Genomic DNA, 17470 nt, shown 5'->3' on the forward strand with positions numbered 1-17470 from the left:
ACAGAGGCTTAAATTTCTAGAACTGCTCCAAGGCAACCCGAGTCTTACGCGGCCATAGTTCCATCAGGAATGGGAGGGGGGCAGCGATGGAGGACCTGCAGCTATCTGCTATTGCTTGCTCCTGAAACAATAACCGAAACATTCTCACCAGATAGCTGCCGCCACTTGTCATCCAAGGCAGAGTCTGACATGTCCGCCCCCAGCCTCAGCCAAACTTGCAGTCTGGCTCACACGAGAGCTGGCCTGCACATAACCATCCCAGTCTTTTTATACCTGTGTGATCAGGGGACATCACAGGATGTCTTAACTCAGCAAGTTTTAACTTGATCTTGGAAAACAGAAAAAGGAGGGAAAGTGCATAGTTGCGTGAATAGGGAGTAAGGGGAGTGAGTGGGTAAGGATTTAAAAAACATGGAGAATGCAATACAAATAAAATAAGCTAACGCAACCTGAACAAACTGGTTCCCTAGCTTTAACGGCTTACGCAGTTCACAGGTCCTGAGCCCTGTCAGCCTGACTTGGGCCTATCCTGCAAGGCGCTCCTGCGCCCTTCCTGGTTCCTGGGAAACACCAGAGCAATTCTCTTCTCAAGATTTTACCAAACAGCTCCATGCATAGACAGCTGTTCTTTCCCCACTCTGGCTGGTGCTAAGCCAATCAGTTGGCTCCCTCTGCTGTTGCGATAGAGGCTGCCAAAGCGATGGCCTGATTTTGGCGCTTAATTAAATCAAGGAATCATGGGGCCTGATGACAGGCACATGCTACGTAAGACTTTGCAAAAGTCATGTCGCCTTCGGTTGTCTTGGGAAAGATCAAGTCTTTATGCCACTGCCTCCAACACCTTCTTTTCTACAGGGAAGGAAGGGAGACCAATGCCTAGCCATTCAGACTCCCTACAATTCCCGGGTGAAGAGTCCTCCAAGCACTGCTCACTGTTTTTGCCTGCTCTACGCTGACCTGTCCTTCCCCTGTTGCTGCTCTTCCATTTGTGGACGCTCTCCTTTCCCTACTTGCCTTTTCCACATTCACTCTTTTAACTCCTCCTGAGCCACATGCACACCATGGTTCCTGGGCAGTCCACTCTGTAGCTGAACTGCTTGGCTGAATGCGTACCTCTCCCAAATTGAAAAAGCATCCCAATACAGGGGCTGCAAGTGGCCAGAGAGTGTCCTGGGACATCATGCCATGCAAACACGGAGCAAGTAACAACCGCTCCACCCACACCTCATTCAGCATATAATTCATGGCAGAGAAAGCTAGCAAAGCTGTTTCTTATTCAGGGTGCAACAATTTTAAGACTACTGCAAGATCTAAGATACTGCTGCCAAGAATATGAATTCTAACACAAAACGGAATACGACTTCAGCACTAGAAGGCAGCAGCATAGCTCACAACCCCCCCCCCCCCCAAACCCTGCTTGATTCCCCAATTCATCAGGAATCTCAGGAAGTCCGTGCTCAAAACAAGCAAATGGAGAGTGCTTTTGGGCAAGCAGTGTGGCTCCCAGAGCTGTATCCAAGTAACAAGCATCTCTTCCCCATTTTGGACTTGCAGAAGTCTCTTAGGACAACTCCCACGAGGCAGAGGAACAAAAAAACGAGGCAAACATTCACCTGAAGGCACAGCAAGGATGGTTGTTATGACTCTCTTTATTTTTCAGCCAGATTTTGCCTTTAACCCTCTTCTTACACCCTCTGGGTAGATTGCTGCCACTAGGAATTATATTCCAAAATAATTCATTTAAATTTCCCCTTTAATAACGTGCCCAAGTGTCAGGCTCCTTTGTGAGTCTGTGTGGCCCTGAGGAAAGGAATGGGATATAGGAGTAGCATCATCCATAGAAGTCAGGTACAGAGGACTGAAGGGAGGGGCTTGGTTTAACCCGCCTCCCATCATAAGGCCTGTGTCCACTGATAAGCAGCCCTCTCAACCTGGCATACCTCGCCATGTAACTGTAAAACACTGTGCATTATAACGGAAACATAGATCTGATCGAATTACTAGGATCAAGTAACCAAGTGCCTGACATGGTTCTAGCTCTGGCTATCATGTACACTCAAAGCCTTATTTAGCTTATGGACCCACCATTGTAGAAAAAAATACATCAGGCATCATACCAACTGAACAGTGTATATATGAATGGGGTCGCAATCACTTGTTTCACACCAACCCCTGACTTCAGGGTGCCATGTAGATAACCACTTCCACACACTTACTTTCCTGATTCAGACCAAAGCCTTTCAAAAGAAACTCCACTGACTTGTTTTTTCCGCTCTACATTTGGTGTTGGATGGCTTTTTTGTATTACCCATAAACATTCTTCTGTCAACAAGATCACAACTACAGCTACCACAATAGTTGGCCTATAAACCAGGCAAGACAAGCCAGGCTTCCAACAGACCATACGAGCTCTATTGATAAGTTGATTCAATGATGTACAAAAGGTGGTTTTCACTTACTGGTCAGGAGCTGGAGTCAGTAAATGATACTGATTGATTGACAGCCCACTGTGCCATTCAGCAAGGCTTCTTAGAGTTTGCTCTAGCCACATCGACCTCCACCCAAATCATTGCTGAAGGAACGCAGCAGAGCTCCGTAGCAGGAGAACCTATACGACGTCACGTTACACGGACCGCAGAAGCAAAGCATCTTTTGCAGTCGTAATGACCAGCCTGCACTGGCAAGGCAATCCGCTGCCTTCGCCACTGAGAAGATGAAGCCCTCTGGGCTCTAAAGGAAACCAGACAACAAAAAGCTGTGCTGTGGCTCAGTTTCGCAAATAAGGACCAAACTACACATCTCCCAGTGGGCTTTGGTTTGTCTGTTTGTTTTAAAACTAAAGCTGGAAGGGAAGTTACTGCCAATTTGACTGAGGAAGCAAAACACATTTTACCATTCCCACAGACAAAATAACCCCTTTAATCTGCCATTTGATTTGCAAGGTAAAGTTAAGGGTGCCTGCATTTGCCCACCATAAAGCAAAGAGCAGAGGGGGCAAGGGGGGGCAATGCGAAAAAGAAACTGGCACAGGGGAAAAGGGATTAAATGCCTACCTTCCACTGTTCCTCCCAGCTGCATTTAGTTAAACACAGAACTGTGTACAACCTCAGGAACTTTCATTTGCCAAATCTACGGCCCACCGTTCTTATTCCACAGGGTTCAAAGCAGCTTGCATAGGATTTACAAAAAGACCCCCCCGCCATGAGTCTAAGAACAGACCACAATGAGACCTGCTTAGGTTCAGCAAGGGTGCCGTGTCTTGTCTACTCTAACTGTACCTTAAGACCTGCATCGCTGAGACGGCTCTTAAAGCACAAACCCCAATCTTCCATCTGTGCAAACAATGTTCATCACCAATGGAAGCAATTTCTTTAGAGTACCTTCTCCTTGCCAATGAGTTCCTGCAGCCAGACACAGGCACTGGAAAAAAATCAGGCAACGCTTGCAGATTAAGGAATTCACCTTCCTGGGCAGGGTACTGCCTCTTCCTTTCTGTACAAGATCAGTGTTCTTGTTAAGGGAGGCACAGATCTCTCTCCTCTGCCCCTATTTATGAAGCCTTTACATTGAGTTTACGGTCATCGCAGGGAGGAGGGGGCAGAAGATAGTTTGGGAGGAGGAAACAACAGTTCAATAGTTACAGGCTGTCCTCTTCTGCTCTGTGTCAATTCACCAATGCAAGATATTCCCCCAAACTGCCATAATAAGATGCCTTATACCTGGCAAGGAGAAGGGTACAGCCCGTCTAAAGGTCAATGACAGGTTACAGTAAGCCTGCTTACAGACTAAAGTTCCCTCTAAGCACCTGGGCAGGAAAGCTTTACTAGTGGTGCTGGTTTTCATTTCAGGCACAAATAACTAACAGTTTGTAGACTGGGGGATAAATTACATTTTATGATAAGAAACACATACACAAGGGTGGCCGCCTCGGCACTTGGAGAAAAATAAAGTTGTATATTTCATTTAAACCTTCCTCTTCTCCCCAAATCGGACCCACATCATTCTCCTCTCTTTCATTTTATTCTCACAACAACCCTCACAGACAGGTCAGGCTGAGCACGTGACTGGCCCAAGATCACCCAGCACACGTCCACAGCAGAATGAGGAAACAAAACAGGTCGAGTCTGACACTCCAGCCGCTACACCCTACTGGTTCATGTTTGAGCCAATGGGCAAATGGCGTTCGATACCTGCCTCTGCACCAAATACTGCAGCCGCATCACAAGTGTGATTTAATGTCAACCAAGAAACATTTGCTGTAGTCATTATAACTTGTCTACACAATCCTAGCTGTAGCATGTGTCAGCTGGATACTAACCTGCAGATTAGGCAGAATCTATTCCTTATGCATCCCTGTGACAAAGGAGTCACTCACAGAGGTGCTAACAGTGGCTAAAGATCAGTCTTTTTAAAGCAGGATAGCGCACACAACCATATCCCATCCTGCACCTTTCAAGGGCAAGTTATAGTTGCTTAGCAACCCCCTGTACTTCCGGATGCAGGTCTATCTTTGACATCTTTGGGGACCAGGGCTTCAAGGAAAGACGTGGGCAATCTATAGTCGGCCTTAAAGAGGAATTCATACCACAGAGGCCACTTCAGTGAAACGTCCTTCAAGAACATAAGCAGCCATGGTGAATTAACTTGTTTAATGCCAATTTAAATGGGTTCTCAACAGCATGGTGCATCACACAGAAAGACAATTCACAAAAAAACCTGTGAACCAGAAGCCAAATATGCAGAAGCAAGCAGTTTGCTGTAGCAGCTATCAGTTTTGAAAACTGCTACCTGTATCTTGGAGAGATTCATCATCTCACTCTCACCTGCACTACCACAGCCACCGAAGAAGGGAGCTTCTATCTGATTCTCAAAAGTTTATGCCCTGAAAACCTTGTTGCTCTCTAAGGTGCCACTGGACTCAGATCCTACTGTTATACCACAGCCACTGCTCCCATCTCTCTCTCTCGGCACTGCCTGGCTCCCGTAAGCAGCAAAGAACAATGAAGGTAGCCCAACTTGCTTATTCTGCCTGTCTGCTTGACAGGGGCAGCCAGGCGATGAAGAGGAGAGTGAGTAGGTGTCCAAATGTTAGTAAACCAGCCCAAATGTACCCAACCCACTTTTTAGAAAAACAGGTTTCACAGCTTTAGTTCTTTCTCTGGGAGCACACTGAGTCAGAACAGCACAAACTTTTTCAACCTGCTCTTCACTGCATTTCGTCTATTCACTACAAAGACAGATCCAAGTCCATGGTCTCTAAAAAGAGAAATCCACACAAATAAATGCAGAGCTATTTTAAAAGCATGGCTGCCATAATTTTTACTTCTACAAATTGAAGGCTCTGGAAGAAGAATGGATGGGTTTCAAACATTTTAATAAAAGCCCTATTTCTTAGTTGCAGAACATCTGAATTTGTCCGGGGCCTTTAGAAATTAAGAGGCATAAAAGCACCATCTCAGAAGCAAGGAGAAATAATCAAAAGGAAGAGAGAGGAAATAATGACTTACATTCCAAATACTTCCTGCTTTAAAAGATACACATACTTTAAAGCAGGGCTTTTTTTCTAGGAAAAGAGGTGGTGGAACTCAGTGGGTTGCCCTCGAAGAAAATGGTCACATGGCTGGTGGCCCCGCCCCCTGATCTCCAGACAGAGGGGAGTTTAGAGCGGCGCAGAGGGCAATCTCAACTCCCCTCTGTCTGGAGATCAGGGGGCGGGGCCACCAGCCATGTGACCATTTTCAAGAGGTTCCGGAACTCCATTCCCCCGTGTTCCATCTGAAAAAAAGCCCTGCTTTAAAAATATAGAAAGGTAGTACAATCCAGTTTTAAAAGCCACCACTGCCCATTTTCTACTGTTGTAAAATCCTTAGTGCAATTCAAACTCTGTTTTGCAGCATCACTGCCAAAGCCCACTTATTTGGCATATCAAAACTGTATTTACTTTCCAGATTGTTACATAAAGCACCAGCGTGTTTTGGGGGGGGTGGGGGGTGGCAGAGGGTGGATATTGCTGTTGTTAAGACAAGTATTTGTAGGAAAAGGCACAAAAGAGCAGGGCTTTTTTTCTGGGAAAAGAGGTGGTGGAACTCAGTAGGTTGCCAGCACAGGGGACAACTCCTGGTGGGAGATGGTGTCCCTGGTACCACATGTGCATGTGCAAAGTGCGTGCACGCTCCCAGGACCGCACAATTATGTCACTTTGGGTCTGCTGGAACAAGGGGAGGAGTTTTTTAAAGTTTATTAAATCACTCTTGGTGAAAATGGTCACATGGCCGATGGCCCCACCCCCAATCTCCAGACAGAGGGGAGTTTAGATTGGCGTGGAGGGCAACCTAAACTCCCCTCTGTCTGGAGATCAGGGGGCGGGGCCATCAGCCATGTGACCATTTTCAAGAGGTTCCGGAACTCCGTTCCACCACGTTCCAGCTGAAAAAAAGCCCTGGAAAAGGGAATGTGTATTTGTGAGAACATCTGATCTTTACACTGAAAGGGGCATTTGAAATCTAGGGAGCGGCTGATTTACAAGTTTACTAATCAGTTAAGTAGAAGGAACTCAGGTCTATTGATAATTTGCTCCTGGTGCCCCTTAAGGACGCTGATTGTTTTAAAAACAAAATGTCTTGTAGTGCCCAAATAGCACTTTCACAGCACTGCTGGACTGAGCATTCTGTACCAATGATAGTAAACAGTAAGGGAAGCAACACGGAAGGAGCAGAGAGACAGAACTGGAAATCATCGTGGACCTAAAGCTGCCCAAGCTCCACCCACTGGAGACTACCGAACATCCTGCATGGTTTAGCTTTCAGCAAAATGTGGACCATATAATTACGAGTATCTCATTATTTCAGTGCAGGAGTAAAAACAAATTTCAGTACCATCGTAAAACCAAGTTGCACACCCGATTTTACATTGTACCGACAAGCAAAGCATATGTAGTAGTCAAAGTCAGATTCTATGTTTCTGTCAAGTGATACCAGCCAGTAGTAATCTATAACTGTAAGAGAAAAAAACCTGTCACAGAGGAAATAGCTCAGAGGCCACTGCTTCTGAATGCCACCACAACCTTCACTTGCCAAAGAACCCTTGTCTGCAGATGTACACAAGGTAGGCCTGCACACAGAAAGAACTTCCAAAATCCTATTCTTAGTTCTAGAATGGGAGCACAGTTTAGCAGCTGCGATATATCCCTGCTACAGAGCTAACGTGCCCTGCCCTTGCAATATGGACATACATAGCAGATTAAAGGCCTTGCTCAGGATAATGCTGCCTTTCTGCAGAAGATGCAGTTTTTATCTGCCAGCAGGAGTCCAAACCTCTTAAAGGATTCCTGCAAGCCAAATCTGTTCAGGCAGAGGCTAGCAGACATGCTGTGACCCAGAGAGCCACAATCACATTTGATTAACTTTCTTCCAAGACCGAGGAAGGACTGCTATGCAACTGGCTTGCCTGTGTGCATATTAAAAACACATTCTACATAGAAAGGCACAATACTGATGTTCTCAATTTTCAGCCTCTTTGTTATTTGGAGATATTATCAGAAGCTTTTAATTAATGCAACCTACTTTAATAGAGACTTTGAAGTTCCATATTCCTGCCTGACACACAGAACAACTACAGGGGCAAGGTCAGCCAAGTGCGGCTATGTCATTTCAGCCTTTTTATCTGTACCCAGATGACTTAACCCAGCCACAAGCCATCTCACAGTGAAACTCAGTAACTGTTAAGTCACCACATGCAACAAAACCTGATGAGTCAGTCGACCCACCCAAGTTAATATTCTCTGCACTTGCTGGCAAACCCTTTTCATTTGCTGGGATCCAACACAACCTCAGCCACCCTCAACCAATCACTTCCCCCCAAAACTCAGGTACGTATGGCAGACCACTTAAGATTAAAAAGCTTAATTAAATGGACTTGGAAGAGACTGAGACTACAGAGAAGAGGTTATGATGAAATATCCTATCAACACTGGGCTATTGTCCAACAGTGGCCAGAGATCTGCAAGGTATAAAAATAAGCAAGCATTCATTTTGGTGTCCTGCATTAACCACAATATACTTTAATTTCCTTGAGGTTAACAAAGCCATGGCTGGGAAAATATGCTCAGTGGGGCTTTAAGCATACACTTATGGAAAATACCCTAAACAATTTTGCTGTGATATTACGGAAAGCCCTGGACATATCAAAGGCTTGAGCAGAGGGAACACCACTGCAAGTCTCTCTCCGCTTGAGGATACTTCTGGGTATCAAAATATTAGAGGTCTAATGCAGATAGCACATTCCTGACCTCTAGCTTATGGTTATAAGACTCTGTCCCGAGTTCAACTGCATTTAGAGCTTAGAACAGATGTGGGGGCAGGTGAACTTCAGTTCCACCTTGAGCTTTAGAATCCAGCTTTAGAGAGCTGATCAAACAAACACCACTAAGGAGCCACGCTGCAAACCAATTAGTTCACTTGGTAGCTTCTGCCCATCAACCCAAAATATCAGCCTGTTCAATAGATCAAATATGGACCAGGCTAAGAAAATCAGGAGAGAGAGGTAATGGTGTTAAAGGAGACAGGAACAGAAATTCTTAGTCTTATGAACAGATATGCATAGAGCCATAGATCCACACTGTCCACTGTTAATCTCTTTATTTTCTAAGAGTACTGAGAATGGCAGTAAAAGATTGGAGTGTGGTAAGAGATTATTCAACCAAGTTTTACAAAAGCCACAGTTATACAGCTGAGATTACAACAAGGCCGTCTCTCTCAACAAATGATGGGAACAGACCCAGTGATGTGGGTTTTCCAGGAAAAATTGAAATGGAAAACTTTCCTACTCAAACCCAAATAAATAATTTAAACAGTGTTAGCAAAATTTAAATACTGTTACAAAAGAGGGTAAATACACCACATACAAGCCTGGACCATGTATAAGCACGGAGGTTAGTCCAAGCTTAATATCTGGCAGTTATACCATCTAACAAAACCAGGGCTTTTTTTCTGGGAAAAGAGGTGGTGGAACTCAGTGGGCTGCCCTCAGAGAAAATGGTCACATGGCTGGTGGCCCCGCCCCCTGATCTCCAGACAGAGGGGAGTTTAGATTGCTGGTGCTGCCACCGGCAACCTAAACTCCCCTCTGTCTGGAGATCAGGGGGCGGGGCCACCAGCCATGTGACCATTTTCAAGAGGTGCCGGAACTCCATTCCACCGCGTTCCAGCTGAAAAAAAGCCCTGAACAAAACTGATTTGCAGCCTCAACAACTATAAACAGACTATATTTACATATGCAGGGCTGATATTTTCCCATGGAAAAATATAGCATTGGAAAATTTTCCAGAAAAACTCCCTCCCTCACACCACCGCAAACAGCTACATTGCACTGACTGAGACTGGGCAGGTCATTGAAATGCGTATTGCAAAAGAACAGTTCCTGGCTATACACGTTACTCAAGAACACCCACACAACCTCTCTGCTTTTAAATGCAAAGAACCATAAAATGATCGTGAGAAAGCCCAATGCCAAGAAGAGCTTACCTGTGCAACACAAACGGAAAAGACCCCATTAGTTCTTGCTTCTTTCACCAAAAGCTTCCCAAGGACTACAGAAGCACAAAAATCAGAGGGCCTCTTCAAAGCCTTCCAAAAATGAGTATAGCTAACATGCAGTGGAACGTAATCACATCCACTCAGGCCTCCTTCATGGCCATTAAGTGAATGCGATGTCTTATTATTCAGTGCAGCCAAGATAAATGCAATCTTACCAACAACAAAAAATTAAGGCATGTGCAGTTATGGGGCTGAAACAAATGGAACAATAAATACCAGGACGCTGCACATCCATTAATAAGCTGAAGGCAGCTACCTTAATCATAAAAGAACAATCAAATCAACACAAATGAACTGAGGGCTTGCCCCTCCCAGTGCTGCCACCGATTGATGTTATTATTGTGTGGATGCAGCAGGGATAGCAAATAATGTACATAAGAGGCAAAACTCACCAATGTTTAAAGCAGGTAGGCTTACTCCCATAGCACATAGCACATGCCACATCCCCAAATCACTGACTAGGCCCACAGACCACCGTTTCAGCATGAATCAAAACAACTAGAAGAGGCACAAGGCCAATTGCATATAAGCATTATTAACAACAGTTACCAGGAAGCTGTAACAGCTGTCATTAGAGACCCCGCAAGTATGCCACACAGTGCCACAAACACTGCCGTAAGAGGTGCTCTCAAGCGGCAGCCAATGCTGTAAAATGCCGCTACCTCTGTAAATCCCTAGCTACCATCAAATGCTACTTTCTCCTTAACTGCGCAGTTACTGCCACCTGTGGAAACACGATTGACAAACAAAAGATACCACAAATCGAACATACGGATCCTTAAGAAAAAAGGCAGTGAAATTCATCCCTGGAGACCCCTTTGCATACAGCTTGGGTGATTCTCTACATCACCATGTTGGAGCAGCTTTAGTATAGGAAGGCATGGGCTGGACTACACTGGAACATGACCAAGGACTTATCTTTCTTACCAACACCTACCCTGAGAGCCACTAACCAAACCAAGTTGATCTTTTTACATATTTTAAATCAGGGCTTTTTTTCTGGGAAAAGAGGAGGTGGAACTCAGGACCGCACAATGACGTCACTTTGGGTCAGCTGGAACAAGGGGGGAGTTTGTTAAAGTTTAAATTGCCCTTGGTGAAAATGGTCACATGGCCGGTGGCCCCGCCCCCTGATCTCCAGACAGAGGAGAGTTAAGACTGCCCTCCACGCTGCTCAGCAGCGTGGAGGGCAATCTAAACTCCCCTCTGTCTGGAGATTAGGGGGCAGGGCCACCGGCCATGTGACCATTTTCAAGAGGTGCCGGAACTCCATTCCACCACGTTCCAACTGAAAAAAAGCCCTGGTTTAAATCTCCAAACACCCACCTAACAGAATTAAAGAGTGCTAGAAATGTAATTACTCATGGGAGAAGAAAGAACAGCCTGTACATCAAGAAGTGATATTTAAAACAAAGACCAAAAAGCAGCAATCAAAAAGGAAAAAGGGAAGAGAAACAGGGAAGTCAAGGCAGAACGGATTAAGAGCATCAAGATGAAGTGCCTACTAAGGTCACTGGAAGTCTGGCTCATCTGCCTTCTGTACCAGATACTAGCCAAGAATGTACTAATTGTAACTTTCCTGGATCCAGGGACTTTCTCAGTACTCCCTCATCATTGGTTGGATCCCCGGAAATTTCTATAGGTTGCAAGGAGGAGGGCAATTTTTGCCAACACCCTTTCTGGTAGCAGCCCAAAGCATCAACCCCTAATGTGGCTCCTGAGGGATAGAGGACACCCCCCCCCGCCCCAGAAATAGCTTGAAGGTGGCTGGGGGGTCCCCATGGCAGGGGAGACTGTGAAAAACATTCCCCTCACACACACACACAGAAATCTAGGCAGGATTTAAGCCCATCGTTCTCTATGGGGCTGCTCCTGAAAGTTTGGAAACTACAACTGGCAAAGAATGCTGCAGCCAGGATGTTGACTGAAGTGAGTCACAGGGAACATATCGCTCTAGTCTCCAGTGGCTTCTAACTTGCTTCTGGACTCAATTCAAAGTATACGAACTTGCTTCGGAGCCAAATTCAAGGTACTGGTATTGACCTTTTCAGCCCAATAGGGTTTGGGACCAGCATACCTTAAGAACCTCCTACTTCTATATGAACCTGCCCAATCGTTATGGCCATCCTCTGAGGTCCTGCTTCAGGTAACACCACACACTAAGGTTGTATGGCTGCCAACTAGAGAGAGAGGGCCTCCTTGTACACGGCATCAAAATTATGAAACACTCACCCCAGGGATATTCATCAGTCCCCATCTACCACTGCCTCCTACTGGACTGCCCTCAGAAATCCCTCTATCCTGCCTATGTTGTAGTGGCTGCCCCTGTGTTTTATACATGTATTTTGCATTGTTTTTAACTGAATGGACCTCTATATATTTTTAAATATTTGTTAACAGTCATACCATGCCTGATTAGGCAGAAAGGCAGAATATACATTTTGCAAATAAATAATAATAAATACCTACAGAAGCTGCAAGTTTTTCCCAGAAAGAAATGACCTTGGGTTATTTCTGTCACTATCAACATGTCCTTTAGACCAAGTGGAGTCACACTAGAAGGAACAAACCCCAGGAATTGCAAAGCAGCATGTGTGGGGAGAGGGGGGAGAAAAGAGCCAAAATAAGGGCTCCGGGATTAGCCATTTGCAACTGATTTGTTAGCAAACTTAGTTGGGCTCCAGTCCAGATGAAATTGGCAGAAGGCCCTTGGCCATGAATAGGCCATGGGTGAATTTTCCAGCAAGACAGCAGCAGCAGCAGCAGCAAAGAGACTACTGCACTGTCTCTAGAAGGCAAACAGTGAGACTGAACAAAGGAAGAACAGAAAGCATAAGAAGAGAAATTAAGCTGGGAATCTCCAGCTTGAAAGGAGCTCCTAACGTACAGTGCATGCTTAATTTTAAAAAGACTCTCTTCTACAACAAACCCTACCAATTCACAAAAGAGAAAGCTCTTAAAATGAAGAGAAATGAGTTTCCATTGCCTTAGAGGCCCTACTTTGCCTCTATCGTATTTCAACAAATTGGGCTGTAAGCCAAGCAAAAAGTCTTTGATTTATACCAAGTCAGATATGCTTAGCAATTTCAGCCTTGAGAAATACTAGAAAGCTGCCAGCATTATGTTATTGACTCCTTAAGTTAAAGAGTCTTAATTCCCACCTCAACTTATAGGAAAAGCAGCACAGGCCTAAAACTCCTGGTTTCCAAAGCATCAGGTTCAGGACAGACTGGCCCTTTTGTCCTCTAAGCACCATGCAGAGAGATGTTTCAAGGAAGCAGGTCAGCCTGCTTAAGGTAAGACAAAGAGCAGAGCGGTGAAATAGAGGAAGGCACCCATTTTCCTAGTGACATAGCCACCAACTACAGAAGCGTAGTTCAGCCGCTTCAGTCACATGCTATAAAAAGGAACCAGAAGCCCCACGCTGCACCTTTCCCCTAAATACCAACTGAAGACTGGGAAGAGCTGCATAATAAGGTAAGTGGCCCCTGTCCCATCAGCAAGGCCGCTTCCCCTCTCTAGGCTCAAAAGGACACCAAGATGGGAGGGGTCCAGCCAGGGCCCTCTCAAAGAATGACACTAAAGAGCCCCAAACTGATATGCCAAGCCAGGCCCCCCCGGGGGGGCATGCAACATTTTTGCCCCCTGCACAGCCACTATTCCAACCCCAGCCCCCAATCTCTTCTTACACGGTTCTTTCCTACCAGCAGGAGCCTGATCCTCCCCGTAAACGACCCGGTAGGGGAAAAGGAGAGAGGAAAGCCTTCTCATGGGGAATGCACTTGTTTGAAAGTGACACGTAGCAGAGACAAATGGAAAGCCACTGAGACTCCAGGATCCCAGGGACGATCGGAGATCCTGAACAAGTAGGGTTGCCAGCCTCTAGGTAGTGGCTGGAGATCTCCTGGAATTACAATTGGTCTCCAGGCCACAGAGATCAGTTCACCTGGAGAAAATGGCCACTTTGGGGGGTGGACTGTATGGAATTATGCCATGCCAAGGTCCTGTCCCTCCCCAAACCCCACTTTCTCCAGGTTTCACCCCCCAGATCTCCAGGAATTTCCCAACATGGAGCTGGCAACCCTATGAACAAGCCATTCTTCCCCTCCCCCGTTCCTTTTAATCGACCCACCTGGTTTAGGGGGTAATCGCGTTACCCTTATCCCCACCCACCCACCCACGCCGTCTCCCACAGTCTGCAATGCCACGAACGAGGCACGGGGGAGGCTCCAAGTAATAATACCTGGTAAAGGAAGTCTGGCGAGAGATGGGTACTTTAACAACCCCCCCCTCCGGGCATTTTTGGGCCAGTTAACCAGCGGACCTCCCCGCCACTAGAAGACGGCGCGGCCCCTTTAAGAAGCACGCCGGCCAAGCCAGGGAGCAGGTGCGGCCTTTCAAGGGCCCGTTCCTGGCGGAGGGTGGAGGGAGAGAAAAGAGACCCGGCGAGGCGTCGTCACCTTGGCTGCCAGGAGGCGCGCGGCCGCCCTGCTGCTGGCGGTCAACAAGGTCATGGCGAGCAGCGATTCAACCGGACGCGGCGGCGGCGGCGGCGAAGGGAGAACCGGCAGCCTCCTCACGGGAAAGGGGGAGGCCTCAAAGGGCGGCGAGGACCAAGGTTGAAAGGAGGCGGAGGCGGCGGCGAAGGAGAGCAGGCAGCGCGAGGCGGCGCCAGCTAGCCGAAGGCCCGCCTTATTAACAGCAGCGCCCCTCTTCGGCGGGAAAGCCACGCCCCTTCGCTTGTCTAGGCGCGACGCCATTGGGCGGAGTGGGGCGACGGGGCGGGGTTTGACGCGCGCGACTGTGCGGAAGGGACCGGGTAGGGGGTAGGCCCGCTGGGGCTTTAGCCGTCTTCGTCAAATGCCTGATGGATCAGCGCTGTCTCCGGCTTTCCCCATACCAGGATGCTATCTTGAGGAGAGTCTCACAGTTGCGAAATGGGCCTTGCGGACCGTGGCCGACTTTATTTTTAAAAGTGGGCCCCGCTACTCTGTTTAAAAAACAAATCGAACTGCTTGAAACTATTTTGCACCTCTTCAGCAAGGCCTTGGGCTGAGGAAATCCTATTGAACTGCGTGGGAAATGCTTCTGATTATACTTGCGTAGAATGGGCTTGTAAGGCTCCAATCCTCAGCTTAATGACCAGGGTGTATCTAAAAATCCCTTAACAAAAACTAAACAAGAGGTTTCTGTTCCAGCCACTAGTTTATTTTTGCTTCAACCGTCAAAGCGCTACGGCTACGCTTCTGGAATTACGTCTTAGTGAAAATATACTGCGAGACATAGTCTTCTGCAATTCACGACCTTATTCGTTAGTGCTGCAAAGCCTGCAATACGTTTTCAGGGATGCACACTTGCACAGCATGAGTCTCCTTGTCTCATTTTTTGGTGTTTTACAAGAAACTGCATCTTGCGCATCATTGATGCTGAAGTGGTTCTTCCACGATAAGTCCTAGAACTGTCAGGGTTGTAACCTCTGGACAAGTCCACTGCCATACACAACAGTGAAACATTTCTGTACTTCACATGTAGGCAAGATGATCCTAAGTAGGCCTAATCCTACTTAGACGCCTGCCCCCCTTGTTCCCAAGTAAAATTGCATAGGATTACAACTAAGTGCCTGTAATAAACTCAGCGACTGGATGTAGCACAATGAAAGATCACCGTGGTGTCTTATGTCACAAAAAAATCACATCTTTCGCTATAGAACAGAAACAAGAAACACAGTGGGGCAGGGAATACACTTTCACATATCACTATGCTGTGGAAAGATCACAGCAACATCTCAGTATCTCACTGCAGCCTCAAGCAAGTTAAAGTAATGCTTCAACTATCACATTAAAATGAAAGATCAAGAAGAAAATATAGCAAGGCATAGTGATGCCTCAGCATAATGTTGCCTCCTATGCCATGCTCTGGCACTTTTACATAACATATTTCCACACCATGACATGGTTCTATAGCAACCCTGGTATGGGTCCGCTGCATGTTTGATGATGTATCTTTCTGGAAAGGAAATGTAGATATGAATGCAGCTCCTCAAAGGCTTACTGCTGAGTAGATTGCTTCTTTGAAAATGTGGTTAGACCTTACAAAGGGCACACTCAGGATTTGACAAGGGCCACTTTTATCAAACAGCAAGCATGCCTGTTCTTAGTGCAATAGCATGGGGACAACAGGCAGCACAACGCCGATATTGACAGAAAGCTGGATTCTGTCTCACAGCAGAACTGAGATGCGTGGGAAGAGAATGCCGGTGCAGGATGTATTGCAGAATGAAAACTTTTTGTAAGCTGGGCAGCTGCATCAGACCACTGGCTTCTGCCTAGGCCCTCTTGCTTCATTTGGTCCAGTGCCTTAACATGTTAACACTGCCAAGTCACAATTGCTTATCCTGGCATTAGCATGTAACCTGCCTACCCTTAGGCAGCAGAGGTGTGACTGAGAGTGCAGAGTCCTCAAGCTGAACCCAAACAGGAGGTCGTCATCACAGCCTTCTCTTTCCAAACTGCTGGAGAGACCTTTTTCTATCGCTCCTACTGTCACGCTAAGTTGGGTGAACAGGATTTAATGGCAACCTGCAGAAAAACAAGGTACCTTCTGAGCTGTGAGAATGGGGAGTTCTAACATTTCATCTTCCCCGTAAAATTTCTTAAAGGAAAGAGGAACAACCCTAATTGAATGCCATCATATATATCGCACTTTTGAAATGAATTCTTTTCTCAACAAAATGTTTTCCCCTTCCCTATACATTATTCTAAGATGCAACTTAGTAGAGCTGAATTTAGAGGCTGCAGAGACTATTGTCTATGGAAGCGCAATAAACTAACTAATCTTTAGAAGTCCACTTGTGGTGTTCCTACTCCTACAAAATTACACAATTACTGTTTCACTGGCATTCTTTGCTGCATGTCACATGGATGATACAGTGTGGTGTAGTGGTTAGGTTGTTAAGACTCAATTCTGAGAGACCTGGTTTCAAACTCCCATTCTTTCTGCCAGCTTGCTGGATGTTGGGCCAGTCACTTGCTTTCAACCTAATGTACTTTATTACAGGGCTGTTGTAAGGATAAAGATGAGTGAGAACCACAAGGGACGTTAAAATGTACTAGACAGACCCATTTTGATGGAACTCTTCCACGCCTATGCACCTACCAGAAAAATTTACAAAAGCAGAAACCATGCTAATCTCTGGCTGCAAAAAAAGACATCAGCATTTTAAAGACTAAACGCTGATGATGCACAAGAAAGCTTTTGTCACAGTAGACTTTTTACAATGCCACATAGCTCTGATGTTCATAAACTAATTTCAGTTAGTAAAGGGGACTGGGGAATGCAAGTGAACTAATAGAAGATCAAGTTTAGAAAGAAGAAAAAGCAAGTTAGCTAACCAACTTACATGTCTGGACACCATAAATGAGGCTAACTCGAATACAGTGAATATAAGGCAATAGCCGCTGTCAATTGCAGGTCTGTTACCAAGTGCTGGAAGAGAGGAAGTGCAGGAGACATTGACTGGGAAAGCAAAAAGGGAAATAAGGCATTTCCACATATCTCTTTCCATCTCCTCTCACCAGAAGTAAAGAAATCTAAAACAAAACCTCCCAAATATTGATCAGGGAGGTTAACGGCAAGTTTGCACCAACAGACAGTCCTTGAAGAAGCATGGATATCCTACTATATAAAAGGCTAAGCGTATTTATGACAACTCACTTCCTACCCTGGTGCGCCTCCAAAAGGTGCTGCTGTGGAGGGAAACCCAGATGAGGCAGCCAAACCTCCAGAGAGCATGCTGTGGCGGGAGGCCCAGGCCAAAATCAGGTGTGGAGCAGGCAGCAATGCTTGCCCCACGCCATCACCCAGCTGGGACCCAGAGC

At 46.1% G+C, this 17470-nt stretch overlaps 1 protein-coding gene across 1 annotated transcript in view; it reads right to left on the reverse strand.

Moving 5' to 3' along the window:
* Nucleotides 1–14267, reverse strand: part of CS (citrate synthase) — a 49248-nt gene extending 34981 nt beyond the window's left edge. The window contains exon 1 of the mRNA XM_054976093.1: nt 14054–14267. Within this exon, the coding sequence (XP_054832068.1) occupies nt 14054–14107 (54 nt within the window). The 5' untranslated portion in view covers nt 14108–14267. The remainder of the gene's footprint in view (nt 1–14053) is intronic.
* Between the last annotated feature and the right edge of the window lie 3203 nt (nt 14268–17470).

Source organism: Eublepharis macularius, chromosome 4, assembly GCF_028583425.1.
Source record: "Eublepharis macularius isolate TG4126 chromosome 4, MPM_Emac_v1.0, whole genome shotgun sequence".
Taxonomy (NCBI): Eukaryota; Metazoa; Chordata; class Lepidosauria; order Squamata; family Eublepharidae; genus Eublepharis; species Eublepharis macularius.